This window comes from Heliconius melpomene, chromosome 2 (genome assembly GCF_056956725.1).
Source record: "Heliconius melpomene rosina isolate 202511_hmr_F chromosome 2, ASM5695672v1, whole genome shotgun sequence".
In the NCBI taxonomy this organism is placed as follows: domain Eukaryota; kingdom Metazoa; phylum Arthropoda; class Insecta; order Lepidoptera; family Nymphalidae; genus Heliconius; species Heliconius melpomene.
This window is the reverse complement of record NC_140390.1, coordinates 2,658,620-2,672,877: the sequence shown is the minus strand read 5'-3', so window position 1 is coordinate 2,672,877 and position 14,258 is coordinate 2,658,620. Positions and strand designations below refer to the sequence as shown.

Sequence of the window (14,258 nt, the reverse complement as noted above, 5' to 3'; positions counted from 1 at the left end):
AGCGACCCATTCGCGCTTTCGCCCGATTGAACTACAATAAAATATTAAAATAAATTGATACTATTATCAATTTATTTTAACAAGTTGTATTCTGCGTATTGTATCGCAAGCAGAGGAAACCCAGTGTTAGGACACTCCGTTCCCCATTTTTGCCAAATTTATGAGGCATTGTGTATTGAGCGGCAGAACTCAACGCCGCGCTTTTGCCTTGGCGAAAGCGAAAATATAAAAATATTGATAAGTAATAATTCAATCCACCGCGAAAATATTAATAAATAATAATTCCAGCTGCATTACTTTCGTTTTCTAATAATAATATTATTTTAAAAACAATATCTATATCTATATTGAAGAGTAAAATTTCACAGATATTTATGTAACCTTAGACCAGGGGTTCCCAACCTTTTTCAGCTAGCGGCGCAGTTACAAGTTTGATATTTTGTTGGCGCCCTACCGAAGCTAGTTCGCTATTAAAAAAAAACAATCGAAAGAATACCTACACTAATATGAAATTGAGTTTTATTTATTTAAATGAGAAAATAACAATTAAGACAAGAATAATAAAGTACGACAGTTCTTAATCAATTTTCAATTTCAATTTCAATGTTCGATTTTAGATTTAGGACCAACTCACGGCGCCCCTTTTTCTTTCTATGGCGCACTAGGGCGCCGCGGCGCACAGTTTGGGAACCCCTGTGTTAGACAAATGAAGATACTGAGGAAGGACACCTCGTCCTTCCAAAATGCTCTCTATTTCGGTATTGCGTAAAATGTGGGAAACAGACAGAGAAATTTAACCATATTCTTGTGTTATATTTAGTTAATGAAAGTATATCAATCGAACACTTTTTCGTCGTATTATCAATATTCTTTTGGATCACGGCGTCAATGCAGTTCGTCGTGGTGGCACAGTACGCAAATAGCGCTTTCGCGAACATAAATAACACTCTAGAAGCAATTCTCTGTGATTTGTCTGACCGTAAGTAATGAAAATATATATTTAACTACCTAACCCTATGATTTTACGGCATATTTTTATGCGCACGGGGTAGGCAGATGGAACCTTGTGTAAATGTGGTGGCGAAAATGAGAATTAATACACTTCCGTCCCCCCCCTACTTTCCGCCGAATTCTGGAGGCATTGCGTGTTGAGTGGCGTAACTCAACGCTACGCTTTACCTCATTACCAGAACAAGTAAATGAAAGTATTAAATATTTCATTCGTTTGGGTGGGTATCTCAACTAGAACTACAGGTTCACTCACACACGTCTTCGTTTTTGTGATACATCATTCATGTACAGGCACCGATCAGCTATGATTTTATTATAAACTAGTGGGCCCGGACGCGGCTACGCCCGCGAAAATATAAGCCTAAATAATTAAAATAAGTTAATAATAAGTGAAGATTTATTATTAGAAAAAATATCCGAGTAACCGAAATGAACAAACAAAAGAAGTAAAAGTAAGTAAAGGAAATTCTTAATATTAGAAAAGTACCTAAAGTTTGCCGTGCGCGCGTACTAAACATTTTTCTATATTAAATAATTATTAATTTTTACGAACAATATTAAATAAAATCCCAAATGATTAAAATTACAATATTTTAAGTGTATAACATCGGTATAGATAACCGAACTGAGATAAATTAATTGTAAGCAGCAAATAATTACATAAAAAATAATAGTAATTCGAAAATATATAAAAATTAACAAAATCATCAAAGTCATCTGCCCGTTCGCGTCGCTCATACAATACCACACGTAGGCTAGGTCAATCAGTGATATCTCCTTAATTATTTATTACAATGTTATACAGTAAACTATAATTTCCATCTAGATGAAATGCTAAAAGTGACTTTTATATTTATTATATCAAATTATAGAAATCATCTAATTTTTGTTAATGTATACAAATCTATATCGGCGCGCGCCATGTAAGCATTAAGCAAACTCATTTTGGGTGACGTTTTCTTAAAACAACAAACTTTGCAAATCGTTGCTTAGCAACGGCGGTTGTTATAAACATGGCGGAATAAATTGCATGTCAGATTAATAAGTATTTTAATATATGGGTATATATCGAAAATATTACAAATATGAGAAAAAAAAGTATCCTATGTTCATCCCGGGACCCTCGAGTATCTTTACTTACCTGTCAAATCGGCAACGTCGCACACGTATGTACGTGTGTGCGTCACACGAAATACAGTTATGGATAAACATCCTACGTCCAAACTGTTGAGGTACCTTGATTAATTTTTTAGGTGTGGGTTTGAAATATATTACCCTATATACATACAGTTTCAATAAAAGAAGCGCTGCCTCTTCCACTCTGTTTATAGATTATAAATGTTCAATTTGGTTTCCTTTACAAATTATATTATATTTAAAAAAAACTTTAATAAGCTTCATAAGATTTACAAGGCTGTAGGAGCTACAGCTCTCCAGTCGCGATTCGTTCTCGTTCCGATCTCAATCTGTTAAAAATATTGTTATATGAAACATACTGTCATTTTGGCCTAGTCCCGATCATGTCATGGATATAACAATAATTCTCATACAAAAATATGAGATCGGACCGAGAACTTTCTGTGAGAACTTTCGGTGAGCTCTCTCTCTCTCTCTCTCTCTCTCTTTCTCTCTCTCTCTCTCTCTCTCTCTACCCCGTGACCAGTATAGTGTGAATAATCCGTTAAAATTATATATGCACTCTCCAGCTTCTGACAGTGACCACACCAGGGATCCTATATTCTGTTTAGAAAGCATTAATTGCAATTTGTACATACCAATTTCAAATATAAATTGTGCTATTGATTTGATTGGACACATTGATGAAATGCATCCAAGTAAGTCTTTTTGATATTTACATGTTTGCCTTTAACATTTAGCTAGTTTAAGGGACTCCAGTAACCATACCATAAAAAATATTTATATTACACATTTGTAAGAGTAGAAATTTAAGTATTTGTTCGATTCCCTCTCCGTGAAATAATTTCCCCTGCATTGGCCATTTAACCCGCAATATCTCAAACTGAGGTGAAATCGGAGAGTATCTTAACACTAGGTTCTCACTTCCCCCTCTAGCGGAGTAAGAAACCTTTCTATTTGCGGAATACAGGTGAAGCTAAAAAAATGTTTTTTATAGTTTTTTTTTTTTATCATAATTCTTTACCATTCGAGTGAACAGAATCAGAACAGTTCTGTACGAGTATATAATAGGACAAGAGTTGAATATTTTACTCCAATCACATAATTCTATTTTTCTTTTATAATAGCAAAATGGTAAGTAATAATTACAATTATACCTAAATCTTAATTTTACGTTAAAATTTTCATTTCTTCGCTCTGGTGTCGAGGCAAAGCGCGGCGTTGAGTTCTGCCACTCAACACGCAATGCCTCCGGAATTCGGCAGAAAGTGAGGAACTAGGTTCCCTCTGTCTACCATGCTGTGTGCGGGATACAGCGTGAAGCTGATTTGATTTGATTCTTAATTATAAACATGGGGTTTAAGTTGCCGATTGCAATCTCTTCTCTCTCAATCTCAATCTCAGTACTTAACAATTTTGGATATTACAGATATAAACACGAGATTGGCAAAATTTGCCACTGTAATCGAACAGTTGTGCAGTGCCTTTGAGAAAGTGAGCGGTGTCGTAAGGGATATGAACAACCTCGAGTCGTACAATTTAGTCATGTATATTTTTCAGTTCTTTATACTTGTCACGCGTACTACTTTTGATTGTATAATCACGTTGCAGTCGGATGAAGGTACAAAGTCAATTGATATATAAGCAGCTACACGCTTTTCATGTTATCTCAAGGGTGGGCAGGAGAAACCTAGTACTAAGATATTACGTTTCTCACTTTGTTAATAAAAATTTGATGTAGGCGGCAACGCCTCTCAAATTGTTCAATTTGTCAATAAACTGATTTTAATACAGTTTTCACTATTGTATTATGGGTTAAGCTTCTTAAAAAACTGTTTTCTGTGTAAACTAGAAGGTTGTATAAACTAAAAATCTACATCATAACATCAGTTTGAGTTCACTGAAACTTTAGTGTCAATATAGGTAGACGGTAGCGCAGACATAAACCTATCCGCAAGGACACCGCCGCACACGCCTCACTCCGAAACCGAGTCGTAGGTATTGGCGGCAAAGTTCAAAGTTGTTTAACCTTTAGTAGAATTTTGGTAGTAGTAAGTATTTACGCTTTTTGTAACTGCGTCACACGAAATACAGGTATGGATAAACATCGTGAAATGGAAAAAAAATCCTACGTCCAAACTGTTGAGGTACCTTGATTAATTTCTTTAGGTATGGCTTTAAAATATTTTACCCTAAATATTGGTCCCGTAAAAGGAGCGCTGACGCTTCCACCCTGTATAGATAATCGTAACATATGTTTAAATCATAATATTATAATCTAAATACATCTGCTTACAGGTAACATAAAATATATCTTCATTGATGCGCTATGGACTGTTTGCCATTTATTAAAATTTTTGCCAGTTATTGAAGTTTGTCAGCACACCAGACAAAGGGTATGAAGGATTTTAATAATTATAGCGTCATAATATAGTATTAGACGAGAATTTATATTCCGTATACAATATTCTTCACAAACTAGGTTAGGCAGAGGTTAGTAACTAGGCTAGTACTCTCTGTTTCTAGATGAGGAAGTAATTCTTAATAACGTCTTCGTAATTCAAATAAATTTTGTTGATATATGCTATCTACCCTGTATAGCATCATTGATAGATCAACAGACAAACTTATACAGGCCATTTTGTATTACATAATTAAATAGTGGCATACATACATAAATGCAACATACAGTATCGCTGTTTTAGCGATAAGGTGGCCTTTTGTACATTTCCGTTTTTTTTTTCTCTTTTGTTGTCTATTTTATTGTTATTTTCCTTATGGGTGTACAATAAAGAGTATTATTATTATTATTAGTACCTCTAATTCCGGCAAGTTCTCTATTTTTTTCCCGTCCCTGTTCTCGTGCTATAATCAGGATGCGTTAAGGTAAAAAAAGAAGTGAATGAGTCTGGACAGCTTCAAGATATTTATAGAATTAAAATATTTTTTTCTATATCATAGGTGGCAGAGACACGAGTTCTTCTAGGTAAGATGATGACGATGTCTTTGGAATCTCCATTGATGGCGGATGCAACTGATGCTTTCTCCTCACGCCTCATGCTGAATGACGTCTCCTTTACAGTTTTCGACATATGTCATCTTGATAGAACAATTTTTTACTCGGTACAGCAATACTTTATTTTTTCTCTGTTTATAACATATTATTTAAATAATTTTCAATGCAACCCTTTCAAATGAAATCAGCTTCACGTTGTATCCCGCATACAGCAGAGAGAATCTAGTGTTAAGACACTCCATTTTCTGCCTAATTCTGGAAACATTGCATGTTGAGTGGCAGTACCTACTCAATCTCGCGCCTTGCTTCACCAGCCAGAACACCAGAGCGAAGAAATGGAAATATAAATTGATATAAATATTTTATTTCCTTTTATTTTATTTTATTTAATATTTTAGGGAAACGAAACAAAACAGATTAACATTAACATTAATAGTTAATAGGCTACCACTAGCTATCCATTTACATATGTTAAATAACCAAAATTAAATTTTGATTTATATTTATATTTATATTTACATTTTGTTTCAGATTTTAGGATGTTCCACAACATTCATAGTACTTTTTTTCAGTTTGTCCCATTAATTACTCGTGTGTTTAATATTTGTCCCATTAATTACTCGTGTGTTTAATATTTGTCCTATTAATTACTTGTGTGTTTAATAACAGTTTAATAAGTAAAGAGGCAATTTGATTACCACTGTACTGTCTCTTTAGTGAATTAAAATTCCATGCACTAGAGTTGTGACCACTTGTTGAGCTCTAACGTGTCTTCTAATTCCACGCAACAAACAAGTTTAGCTTTGTCATATTTAAAGCAATTTTTGTCTCTACTTTTTGGGTAGTATGTGTGCAATAAAGAATTTTAACTATTCGGCTGTTTTCTTTATTATCAATAAATAATTATATAATTATAATTAAAATATTTTATAATGACTCTTCTTTATAATTGTTGTCTAATATTAAATACTTTTTATATGAAAGCATACGAGTATTAAGAGGTATTAATTGTGACAAAGACATTAAAATTTTGGAATTACCTTTTAAATTTGGTAGAATCTTATTTTATCATTTTTCCCTTATTAAATCTTCCTATTCATTATTTAATTTAATTGTATTATATTTACATATACTATATTGCCTTAATAACCTTCAGAATAACACACAAAGTAATCCAACAAATAATAAATTGTCATAACGTTAGAATACTGGCCGACATAAATATTAATCAGCAAATGTCTTAGAGAGCTTATCCACTACAATTCTAGTCCTTTCTGATATGTACTGATCAATTCTTCCTAGTACTTTAACAAAGTGGAGCATATTTTGGACACCCTTTTTAAATTTCTCCATTCTCTCAGCGCTAGATTCTTCTTCATACCTTAATTTTCTCAATCGATGGAAAGGCATTGGTGATCCAATTTTAGGGGCTCTCAAAGAACTGTGAAAACTAGGTTTCAATTTTGGTATATTTAAGACTGGCATGCTTAATCTTGGTGGTTTTATTCTGGGCAACAGCTTTGGTATGAAACTGCTTGGTGGGGCAATGGCTACCGGTGCCACTGTATCGCTTTGACCATCCAGGTCAGGATCTGGTTCGATGATGAACTGGCCATCTTTAACAGCTTGAGGAATGGCTCGCTGGATGAGATTGCAAAATGAATTGGCGTCGTAGCGTGAATTACTTCTTAATAATTCACCTGACCTGCTTCTTGATATTTGTGCTGGATCCTGGAAATTATAATGTACATTGATTTAAAGTCTCGCAGAATAGATTGAATTAGATATAATATAAAATTAACTGGCTAGTCATGACCGTGTCTAGCCCGTAAGTATTTATGTATATTTTATATTGAAATATTTACGGGTGCTATTTTTTCATAAAATTTATGCATATAAATAGAGTAATAGAAAAATTGTTTCGCTGGCGTAGCTTTATAATAATAACAAAAACACAGAGTTTCCTTATATTTAATTGGCATATACCAACATTTAAAGTATTACTATTTGTTCTATATCTGCTATCCATAGAGTTATGGGTCAATTAAAAGCTTTTGCATAATATAATAATATTTTTGTAAATTTTATTATACAGTATGAAACTAATAATGAAACTAACATTGAGAACATATAAATACTACTAAGAAAAATAAAACACCTCGTCGGATCCGCGGTCAATAGTTACACGCAGCGGAGGAGCACTCGCCACTAGCTCCACCTGGAAACCAATGCATCCTTTAATCGTTCTCCTGTTTCAACATAAGCCGTCACAAATATTAAAAAAAATAATCCATCCTAACAAAAATATATTATAAAAAAAATATTTATAAGAATCCAAATTATTATAAATAATTTTAGATCTATATATATAGATGATCACTATTAACCAAACACTATACTTATAAAAATCGCAATTTTCAAAAAACATCACCAAATTTTTAAGTCTCCGAATTCTACACATTCTAAAGCTTTCGAAATCTTTGCTAATCAAAGTAAAATGTTATGAACAAATTACCGACCAGAAGTAAAGCGGCGAAGGCCACGTACAGACACATGCTAACCGTGTCGAGTTTACATTTTAACTCGCTCGCAAGAAAAGCTGAATTATCACGTCCATTGGTGAAATTGTAGGATCAGCGTTCTTAGAGACACTCGAGCTGGGTGTATCCAATAACAAACAATTAATATATGGAATTAATAAAGACTTTTAATTTATTTAAATTCATATTATTTATTTGTAGGGTTCGGTATCTGAAACGGTATAAACGGAACCCATAAAGGATCACTTTATTATTATTATTTCGAGATCACGTGGATCAAAAAGATATAAAAGATATTTAAATCTGCGACGCATAGACAAAAATCAAGCTCCCAAAAGTCAATGTTTTTAAAAGATACGAGCATTTATGCATCGACTTTGCTGCATTTTGTATAAAATTCACCGCGTAATCAAAACCTAAAGGATTTAGTACGACGGTTGTGGGTTCGATCCCCACTCGAGGAAGTGAAATATTTATTTACGTTTATATTTCCATTTCTGCGCTCTGGTGTCGAGGCAAAGCGCGGCGTTGAGTTATGCCACTCAACACGCAATGCCTCCAGAATTCGGCAGAAAGTGGAGTACGGACGGTTCCATCTGCCTATCCTGCTGTGTGCGGGATACAACGTAAAGCTGATTTTTTTTAGCCTATTTTTTTAGAAAAACAGTACTTTCTAAAAGTAAATATATTTTATAAAAAAAATTAAAGATTCGCCCAGAAGAAGTTATTTTATAATGTAAAAGCTGAGATCAGCAAGGCTGAGTGCCAGTGACTTATCTATCTTACGTGATACAAAGAATGTTTAAGTTATTTAATTAAACGATGCAGTGGGTGGCGAGTGGTTGGTACGCGGGGACCCTCATTCTGTATCTGATAGCGAAGAAATATTACGAAGATGAATGTAAGGAGAGGATTGGTCTGGACGATCCTAGTAGTGGCAACTTTAAGCATAGTTGAGGTATGTATCTTAATATATTTGTAATTTTTTTGATATTTTGTAGATAACTTTAGACATTGCATAGACATATTGTCTAAACATATACACTGGTTGTATGTATAAATTCCTTTTTTTTTATTAGGAATAAAAATTTTCCAGTCTAATTAGACATTTGATTATTTAATTTTTTATACACCTCATATAAAATATTTAAATTTAAAAATATTTGACTATGCATTATTACTAAATATTGCAGTCGTAAAGAGATTAAATAAGAAATATACATATGTTTCTAAATAGCTAAATATATACAAGCTTCAATAAAAAAGACACAGACGTAATTTATTAATTATATTTGTTTGAATTTTTCAGAGCAGTATATTAACAAGGAAATCCTTACTAGCTCCTACAAGGCAGTCATGTTTCACTTGCAATGCTGAGGACAGACCTATGTTATGGCCGTTAATATCCCAATTTACCAAATTAAAGGATACAATCGTTAATGCCATGAACGTATTTACTAATAAATTCCGAAATAAAACACTAACATAGAATTAAGTGTATTGCTACAATTGGAGGACATCAGTTTTATTAGCACCAAAAACACGTAGTTGCTTTGCGAGGTTTTTCTCATATGTATCAGGAACGAGTAATTTAAAAAATTAAACGACTTTAAATACCTGCAAATTATTCAAATACCCAATTACCCATATTATACACGACCTCTATAAATAAGTGGATATCCAATATACAATATTTCAAAAACTACTATCAAAATTATATATATATATATATCGAGAATTTTTGATTTTCGATAAATATGTGGACAAATATAAAACAACAACAGACGCACTTCGATTGCTGCGATACCTTATTTAACTAGCACAATAATGAAGGGTTTTTAAATTGAATCATTACCTATGATGAAAATCAGAATTAGATAACTTGTTGCAAGGGAAATAATCAACTCTCATGGGGTAGTCCAATCCGCCTTCAAACATTTTATTGATTCTCGTCCGAATAGGTATTTTTTTAGTAAATGTATCAATGAACTACCTATAAAATGACAAAAGTACATAGATAAACTTCGTGCCAAATTTCATGACGACGATAAGTTCTATACAGGTTTTGATTACGCTGTAATTTCATAAAAAAAACAGCAAAATTTATGCGTAAATTGTTCGTATCTTTTAATTGTGTTCACTTGGAATATTGATTTTGTTCTGTTTCCAAGGACCATACATCTGAATAAAACACATACTACACACATATAACATATAAATATTAATTTCAGCCTAATACCTCCACGCGATCTCGAGATAAATGGTCTTAACAGACGGACAAAAAATTGGTCTTATAAGGATTCCCTTTGTACCTTTTAAAGTACGAAGCCCTAAACCAGGCAGCCAAAAACGTGTTGAATCTTAATTGATTGATCAAGTAACGCCGCCATAGGCCAGTAGCAAGTTATACAGCAAATTGCTCAGACAAAAGGATTTGTTTAGATTAAGGACAAATGTTTCAAAACTAAATTCTATGTAAAAATAACAATATTTGCAATTCTTAATTCTTTATTTTACATTCATTATAATTATATTATAGATATTCCTTATAATTATTCCATTAAAATTGGGCAAATGTTGTATTTAGCTTTTACTTATTTTCACAATAAAAGTTTTTTAAATCGTATAAATTCTGGCGTAGTCAATGATCCAGATTTCTTTAATTTTACTAGTTTTTCTAAAATATGCCTCCTTCCTTCGGGCCTTGGTACAGGAACTTTCACTGGTTTTAATTCTGAACCTAAAGCTTTTTGCAATTTTATCTTTGTTAATAACGGGATTCGAATAGGCTTTATTAATTTAGTTAGCTTAGGTAATCTTGGTGGTAAAATTGGTAATAGAGGCAATCTTGGTGGTAGAATAGGTAAAATTGGTAGCAATGGTAATCTAGGTATCTTAGGTATCCGTGGTATTAGTGGTAATCTTAATTTTGGTAATGTTGCCAGCTTGGGTAATCTCTTTAACTTCTTGGAAAGGATAGCTGATTTTACACGAGACTTTATTTTTGCTTTTACTAATGGATTTGTAGAAGACAGTTTATTAGAAAGCCGAGGTATCGATTTAGATAGCTTTGTGGTTCCAGGTTTTATGTTTATAGTTATAGGGGCATGATGGGAATTCTTCTTTATAATCAAGGGGTTTGAAGTTCTTCTTAAATCTCCAGATATGAGTCCGAGATTCATGCAGCTGGCATATGGTACCTGAAATGTATACCTACCTATGTAATATATACATACGAGTAATAAAAAATATATAATTATAAACACGAACGTTTGCTTTTTCTAAACTAAATGTATCAGATTGATTAAAAGTACATTTCGAAGGACTCTCTAAATAAAAAATATCTAAATTAAAAATAATTTAAATTAATTACTATAGTTATTTTTTTCACTTGCATAGAAATCGATATGAAAACATAAATTTATACTTACAAAAGCTACCATCCAAATTAATTGTGAACATATAACTAATTTAAGAATCATTATTAAACTAATATTATTATTTTCTTCCTACGCTCTAACGCCGTTACACTTGCAGATGAACTGGTCAGTCAAAACAAGTTCCGTTATCTCTAGATGTCGATAATGATTGATCACATTATGCAACACTTCAGTACTTAACTCAGCATTATTATTCATAATTTCTTATCTCCTCAATGTTTCACAAAAGGATATTTTTGTATTTTTAACATTTTTAAAGTGCTATTATTATTATTTATTTTTTATTTAATTTAAGGTGTTATTCTACACATAGGAAACGTATGGTTTAGTTCTCAGAGCACTTAAGCTGTTTACAAGAGGTACGGCTTCGTATTCCACCACGTTCAAGCATTGAAACGTTTTCTAAAAGTTTCATAAGTATTCATAAGTATTCTAAAAAAATTGGATACTGGCTTTTTCTGAATTATATTAGGCTTTTACAGAGTAGTTAAAACTGTGGTTTCATTTAAAGTGGTGCCGACAATTCCACCCTGTATAAAATTTTACATTCATAATATACTTTAGATATTTCATATAATCTACTCCATTTAAAATTGACTTTTAGAGTGCTTCCGTAAAAGCAAAAAAGTATTTGCGATATTTCAAACTTTGCTATCGATAAAATATATTTCATAACATGCTGACAATTGTGAAATTTTATGATAAAATAAGACATTAATTATCAACACGTCTCATCTTATCAGACAAAACTTATGTAATTTTATTACATAAGTTTTCTAGATATAACCACGTATAAAAAATTACTAATATTTACCACTTAAATAGCTTCTGCTTAAAATATTTTTAACATATACTACTTAGGTTTAATTTTGTAAAGAACAAATATGGGGAGGCAAAAAATATTTTGGTCCTCCTTTTGTATTATGATGCTTACTTCCAACTTTGTGATAGCTTGCCACGATAAGGAATTGTGTTTGGTATGTTCATTTATAAAAGAAATTTAGTGTTTTTTGCCTTATTTTTTTATAATTTTACATATTTTTTCAGTTGGAAGCCTTAAAAGAGATGAAGGAATGCAGAAAGACTGTAATGGCTTCGTAAGTTGTTTTTTATTTTGTTGAGATTTTTCTAAATTATTAAAATTATTAATATATTGTACGTTTCGTCACAGATTACTAAAGCCGTTATTAGCCTCAAAACATGGTAAGTGACATTTATAAAAACTATCTTAATATTTACTAGATCAATATTCTAATTAGTATCTGTACATTTGTAGAAAAGAAAGATAAATGCGGTTTATGTGGGGAGAAAGAGCCACCACCCACAATAGTTTTGATGCCAGCCGCTCCGCCCGCGCCTCCCTGTCTGCCTCCATTTGCCCTGCCTCCAGCATTGCCTCCGATAGTGCTGTCCGCGCCACCTCCAGCTCCTTGTTTACCACAATTAGCTTTACCACCGCCACCAATTATTTTACCACCTCCGGCACCAGCGCCTCTGTGCTTACCAGCCCCGCCTCCTCCGTTTATTCTTCCAGCTCCAGCTCCAGCGCCGCTTTGTCTTCCTGCACCACCTCCGACTCCCTTGATTTTATCTGCACCACCATGTCTATCACCAGCTCCTCTGTATCTGCCTGCGCCACCACCAGCGCCGATGATGCTACCACCAGCCCCATTATACCATCCACCACCCGCGCCCTCCCCCTTAGTAATATCTCTAGTACCCCCTCCTCCTCCTCCATCTCCGTGTGCTTGTCATTCTCCCTGTGCTTGTCCACCTCCTGGGCTACCAATGACTGCCTATATGGTGCCACCACCTGTCCCGGTCACTTTAGAACCCAAACCGATAAAACATTCTTGTGGATGTCATTTTTGAATCGTAATTTAGTATTTATTCACTATTCTTAAGTTATTATCTATTTACATATGTATATGCTTTATTAATTATAATTTTAAAATTTTATGAACTTATGGTAAAATAAATTTCTTTTTCCATATATTGGATTTTTTTTATTTTTATTTTTTCATTTTAATTTTAGTTTAACAATCGTAACTACGATGCATTTTTATATATTTTCACAACTCTCGTATGATTCTTTATCTCAATAGGCGGATAAAGAGAATCAAGTAATTCCTACCTTCATTTTCTATTCTTAGCTATTCCTAAGCAGCAATCTCGACATGGTGCTTTTAGGAAAATAAAAAAAAAATAAACGATTATCGTGCCCCAACTGCCCGGCGATAGAGATGCATATTAGAGCGAATTACAAAACATATTAGAGAAAATCGTTTTCCATTTTCCACCAATTTCTAGAGGCTTACTTGTCGAGTGGCGGAACTCAACGTTGCGCTTATACTTTGACACCAGAGTGAAGAAACGAGTGGGAATCGAACCCCCAACCTGTCGCATTTACCTTCACATTTTGTACTCCTGCACCAGAACTGACCTCAAAACATATTATACTAAGTATACAGTAGTAACAATCTATAATTTGAGGTTTCCTCATATTCGTTTAAAATTTAGCACAAATTATAGTTTTGTTCTAGCAAAATATATAGCTTGCCAAAGTATAACGATGCAAATTACATACAATACATTGTTCAAGATATTAATGCAGTTCCTGAGTGGAGTTCTTTTATGGCAAAATTAATAAATAAATATAGAAAAAAATATGATTAAACAATTTTAAACATCTTATGAGGTTTTTATTTGAAATATAATTTATCTGGCTCCAGGCAATGTAAATTTATTTTTTATAATATTTACTATTATATATAAAACATAATTTGAATATCTTATACGAAATATTTATTTTTCGCTTCACGCTATTTCCTGCAATTAGCTGGGTATAGCTGGGAACCTGGTGTTAAGACTTTCAAAAAAAATTAGACGCATTGTGCGTAGGCGGAGTTCAACGCCGCGCTTTTTTTCTTGTAACGTGAGCAAAGAAATGAAAGTACAAATAAATAATAATTAATTTCCACGATTGGAAATCGAACCCAAAACCGTCGTACAGTCACACGCTTGTGCCTCGACGACCTCTATACCTTATTTAAAATTTATACAACTCAAATGCACTGCAAATTCCTTTATAAAATATGTACTTATAATCAAAAT

At 32.9% G+C, this 14,258-nt stretch overlaps 4 protein-coding genes and 1 long non-coding RNA gene across 5 annotated transcripts; 3 read left to right on the top strand and 2 right to left on the bottom strand.

Annotated features, from left to right (window-relative positions):
* Positions 1-3,580: 3,580 nt before the first annotated feature.
* On the top strand, positions 3,581-6,038 carry LOC146540344 (gustatory receptor for sugar taste 43a-like). Its single transcript, XM_085206070.1, has 4 exons — positions 3,581-3,769; positions 4,447-4,544; positions 5,110-5,271; positions 5,696-6,038. The coding sequence occupies exons 1-4, from the start codon at positions 3,664-3,666 to the stop codon at positions 5,747-5,749; spliced, it is 420 nt and encodes a 139-aa protein (XP_085062196.1). The 5' UTR covers positions 3,581-3,663; the 3' UTR covers positions 5,750-6,038.
* Positions 6,039-6,098: 60 nt separating this feature from the next.
* On the bottom strand, positions 6,099-7,835 carry LOC146540343 (uncharacterized). The gene is made up of 3 exons (XM_085206060.1): positions 7,684-7,835; positions 7,323-7,382; positions 6,099-6,895 (listed from the first exon to the last, which is right to left on the bottom strand). Exons 1-3 carry the CDS (start codon positions 7,717-7,719, stop codon positions 6,389-6,391), a joined length of 603 nt encoding a protein of 200 aa, XP_085062186.1. The 5' UTR covers positions 7,720-7,835; the 3' UTR covers positions 6,099-6,388.
* Positions 7,836-8,468: 633 nt separating this feature from the next.
* LOC146540342 (uncharacterized) lies at positions 8,469-9,426 on the top strand. The gene is made up of 2 exons (XR_014879278.1): positions 8,469-8,662; positions 9,014-9,426. It is a non-coding gene; the product is annotated as an uncharacterized LOC146540342 (long non-coding RNA).
* A 758-nt stretch (positions 9,427-10,184) lies between these two features.
* On the bottom strand, positions 10,185-11,305 carry LOC146540341 (uncharacterized). The gene is made up of 2 exons (XM_085206027.1): positions 11,136-11,305; positions 10,185-10,904 (listed from the first exon to the last, which is right to left on the bottom strand). Exons 1-2 carry the CDS (start codon positions 11,184-11,186, stop codon positions 10,305-10,307), a joined length of 651 nt encoding a protein of 216 aa, XP_085062153.1. The 5' UTR covers positions 11,187-11,305; the 3' UTR covers positions 10,185-10,304.
* Positions 11,306-11,960: 655 nt separating this feature from the next.
* LOC146540340 (uncharacterized) lies at positions 11,961-13,122 on the top strand. Its single transcript, XM_085206015.1, has 4 exons — positions 11,961-12,121; positions 12,192-12,241; positions 12,316-12,347; positions 12,421-13,122. The coding sequence occupies exons 1-4, from the start codon at positions 12,029-12,031 to the stop codon at positions 13,014-13,016; spliced, it is 771 nt and encodes a 256-aa protein (XP_085062141.1). The 5' UTR covers positions 11,961-12,028; the 3' UTR covers positions 13,017-13,122.
* The last annotated feature ends 1,136 nt before the right edge of the window (positions 13,123-14,258 follow it).

Bases quoted from the DNA above. Each gene is read 5' to 3' on its own strand.
- LOC146540340 (XM_085206015.1), top strand. From the start codon at position 12,029: ATGGGGAGGCAAAAAATATTTTGGTCCTCCTTTTGTATTATGATGCTT. The intron at 12,122-12,191 runs GTATGTTCATTT...ATATTTTTTCAG, and splicing joins ACGATAAGGAATTGTGTTTG to TTGGAAGCCTTAAAAGAGAT. The intron at 12,348-12,420 runs GTAAGTGACATT...GTACATTTGTAG, and splicing joins GTTATTAGCCTCAAAACATG to AAAAGAAAGATAAATGCGGT.
- LOC146540344 (XM_085206070.1), top strand. From the start codon at position 3,664: ATGAACAACCTCGAGTCGTACAATTTAGTCATGTATATTTTTCAGTTC. The intron at 3,770-4,446 runs GTACAAAGTCAA...ATCTGCTTACAG, and splicing joins CACGTTGCAGTCGGATGAAG to GTAACATAAAATATATCTTC. The intron at 4,545-5,109 runs GTATGAAGGATT...TCTATATCATAG, and splicing joins GTCAGCACACCAGACAAAGG to GTGGCAGAGACACGAGTTCT.
- LOC146540343 (XM_085206060.1), bottom strand. From the start codon at position 7,719: ATGTGTCTGTACGTGGCCTTCGCCGCTTTACTTCTG. The intron at 7,383-7,683 runs GTCGGTAATTTG...ATTGGTTTCCAG, and splicing joins CCTTCGCCGCTTTACTTCTG to GTGGAGCTAGTGGCGAGTGC. The intron at 6,896-7,322 runs GTGTTTTATTTT...TATAATTTCCAG, and splicing joins TTGACCGCGGATCCGACGAG to GATCCAGCACAAATATCAAG.
- LOC146540341 (XM_085206027.1), bottom strand. From the start codon at position 11,186: ATGATTCTTAAATTAGTTATATGTTCACAATTAATTTGGATGGTAGCT. The intron at 10,905-11,135 runs GTAAGTATAAAT...TATACATTTCAG, and splicing joins TAATTTGGATGGTAGCTTTT to GTACCATATGCCAGCTGCAT.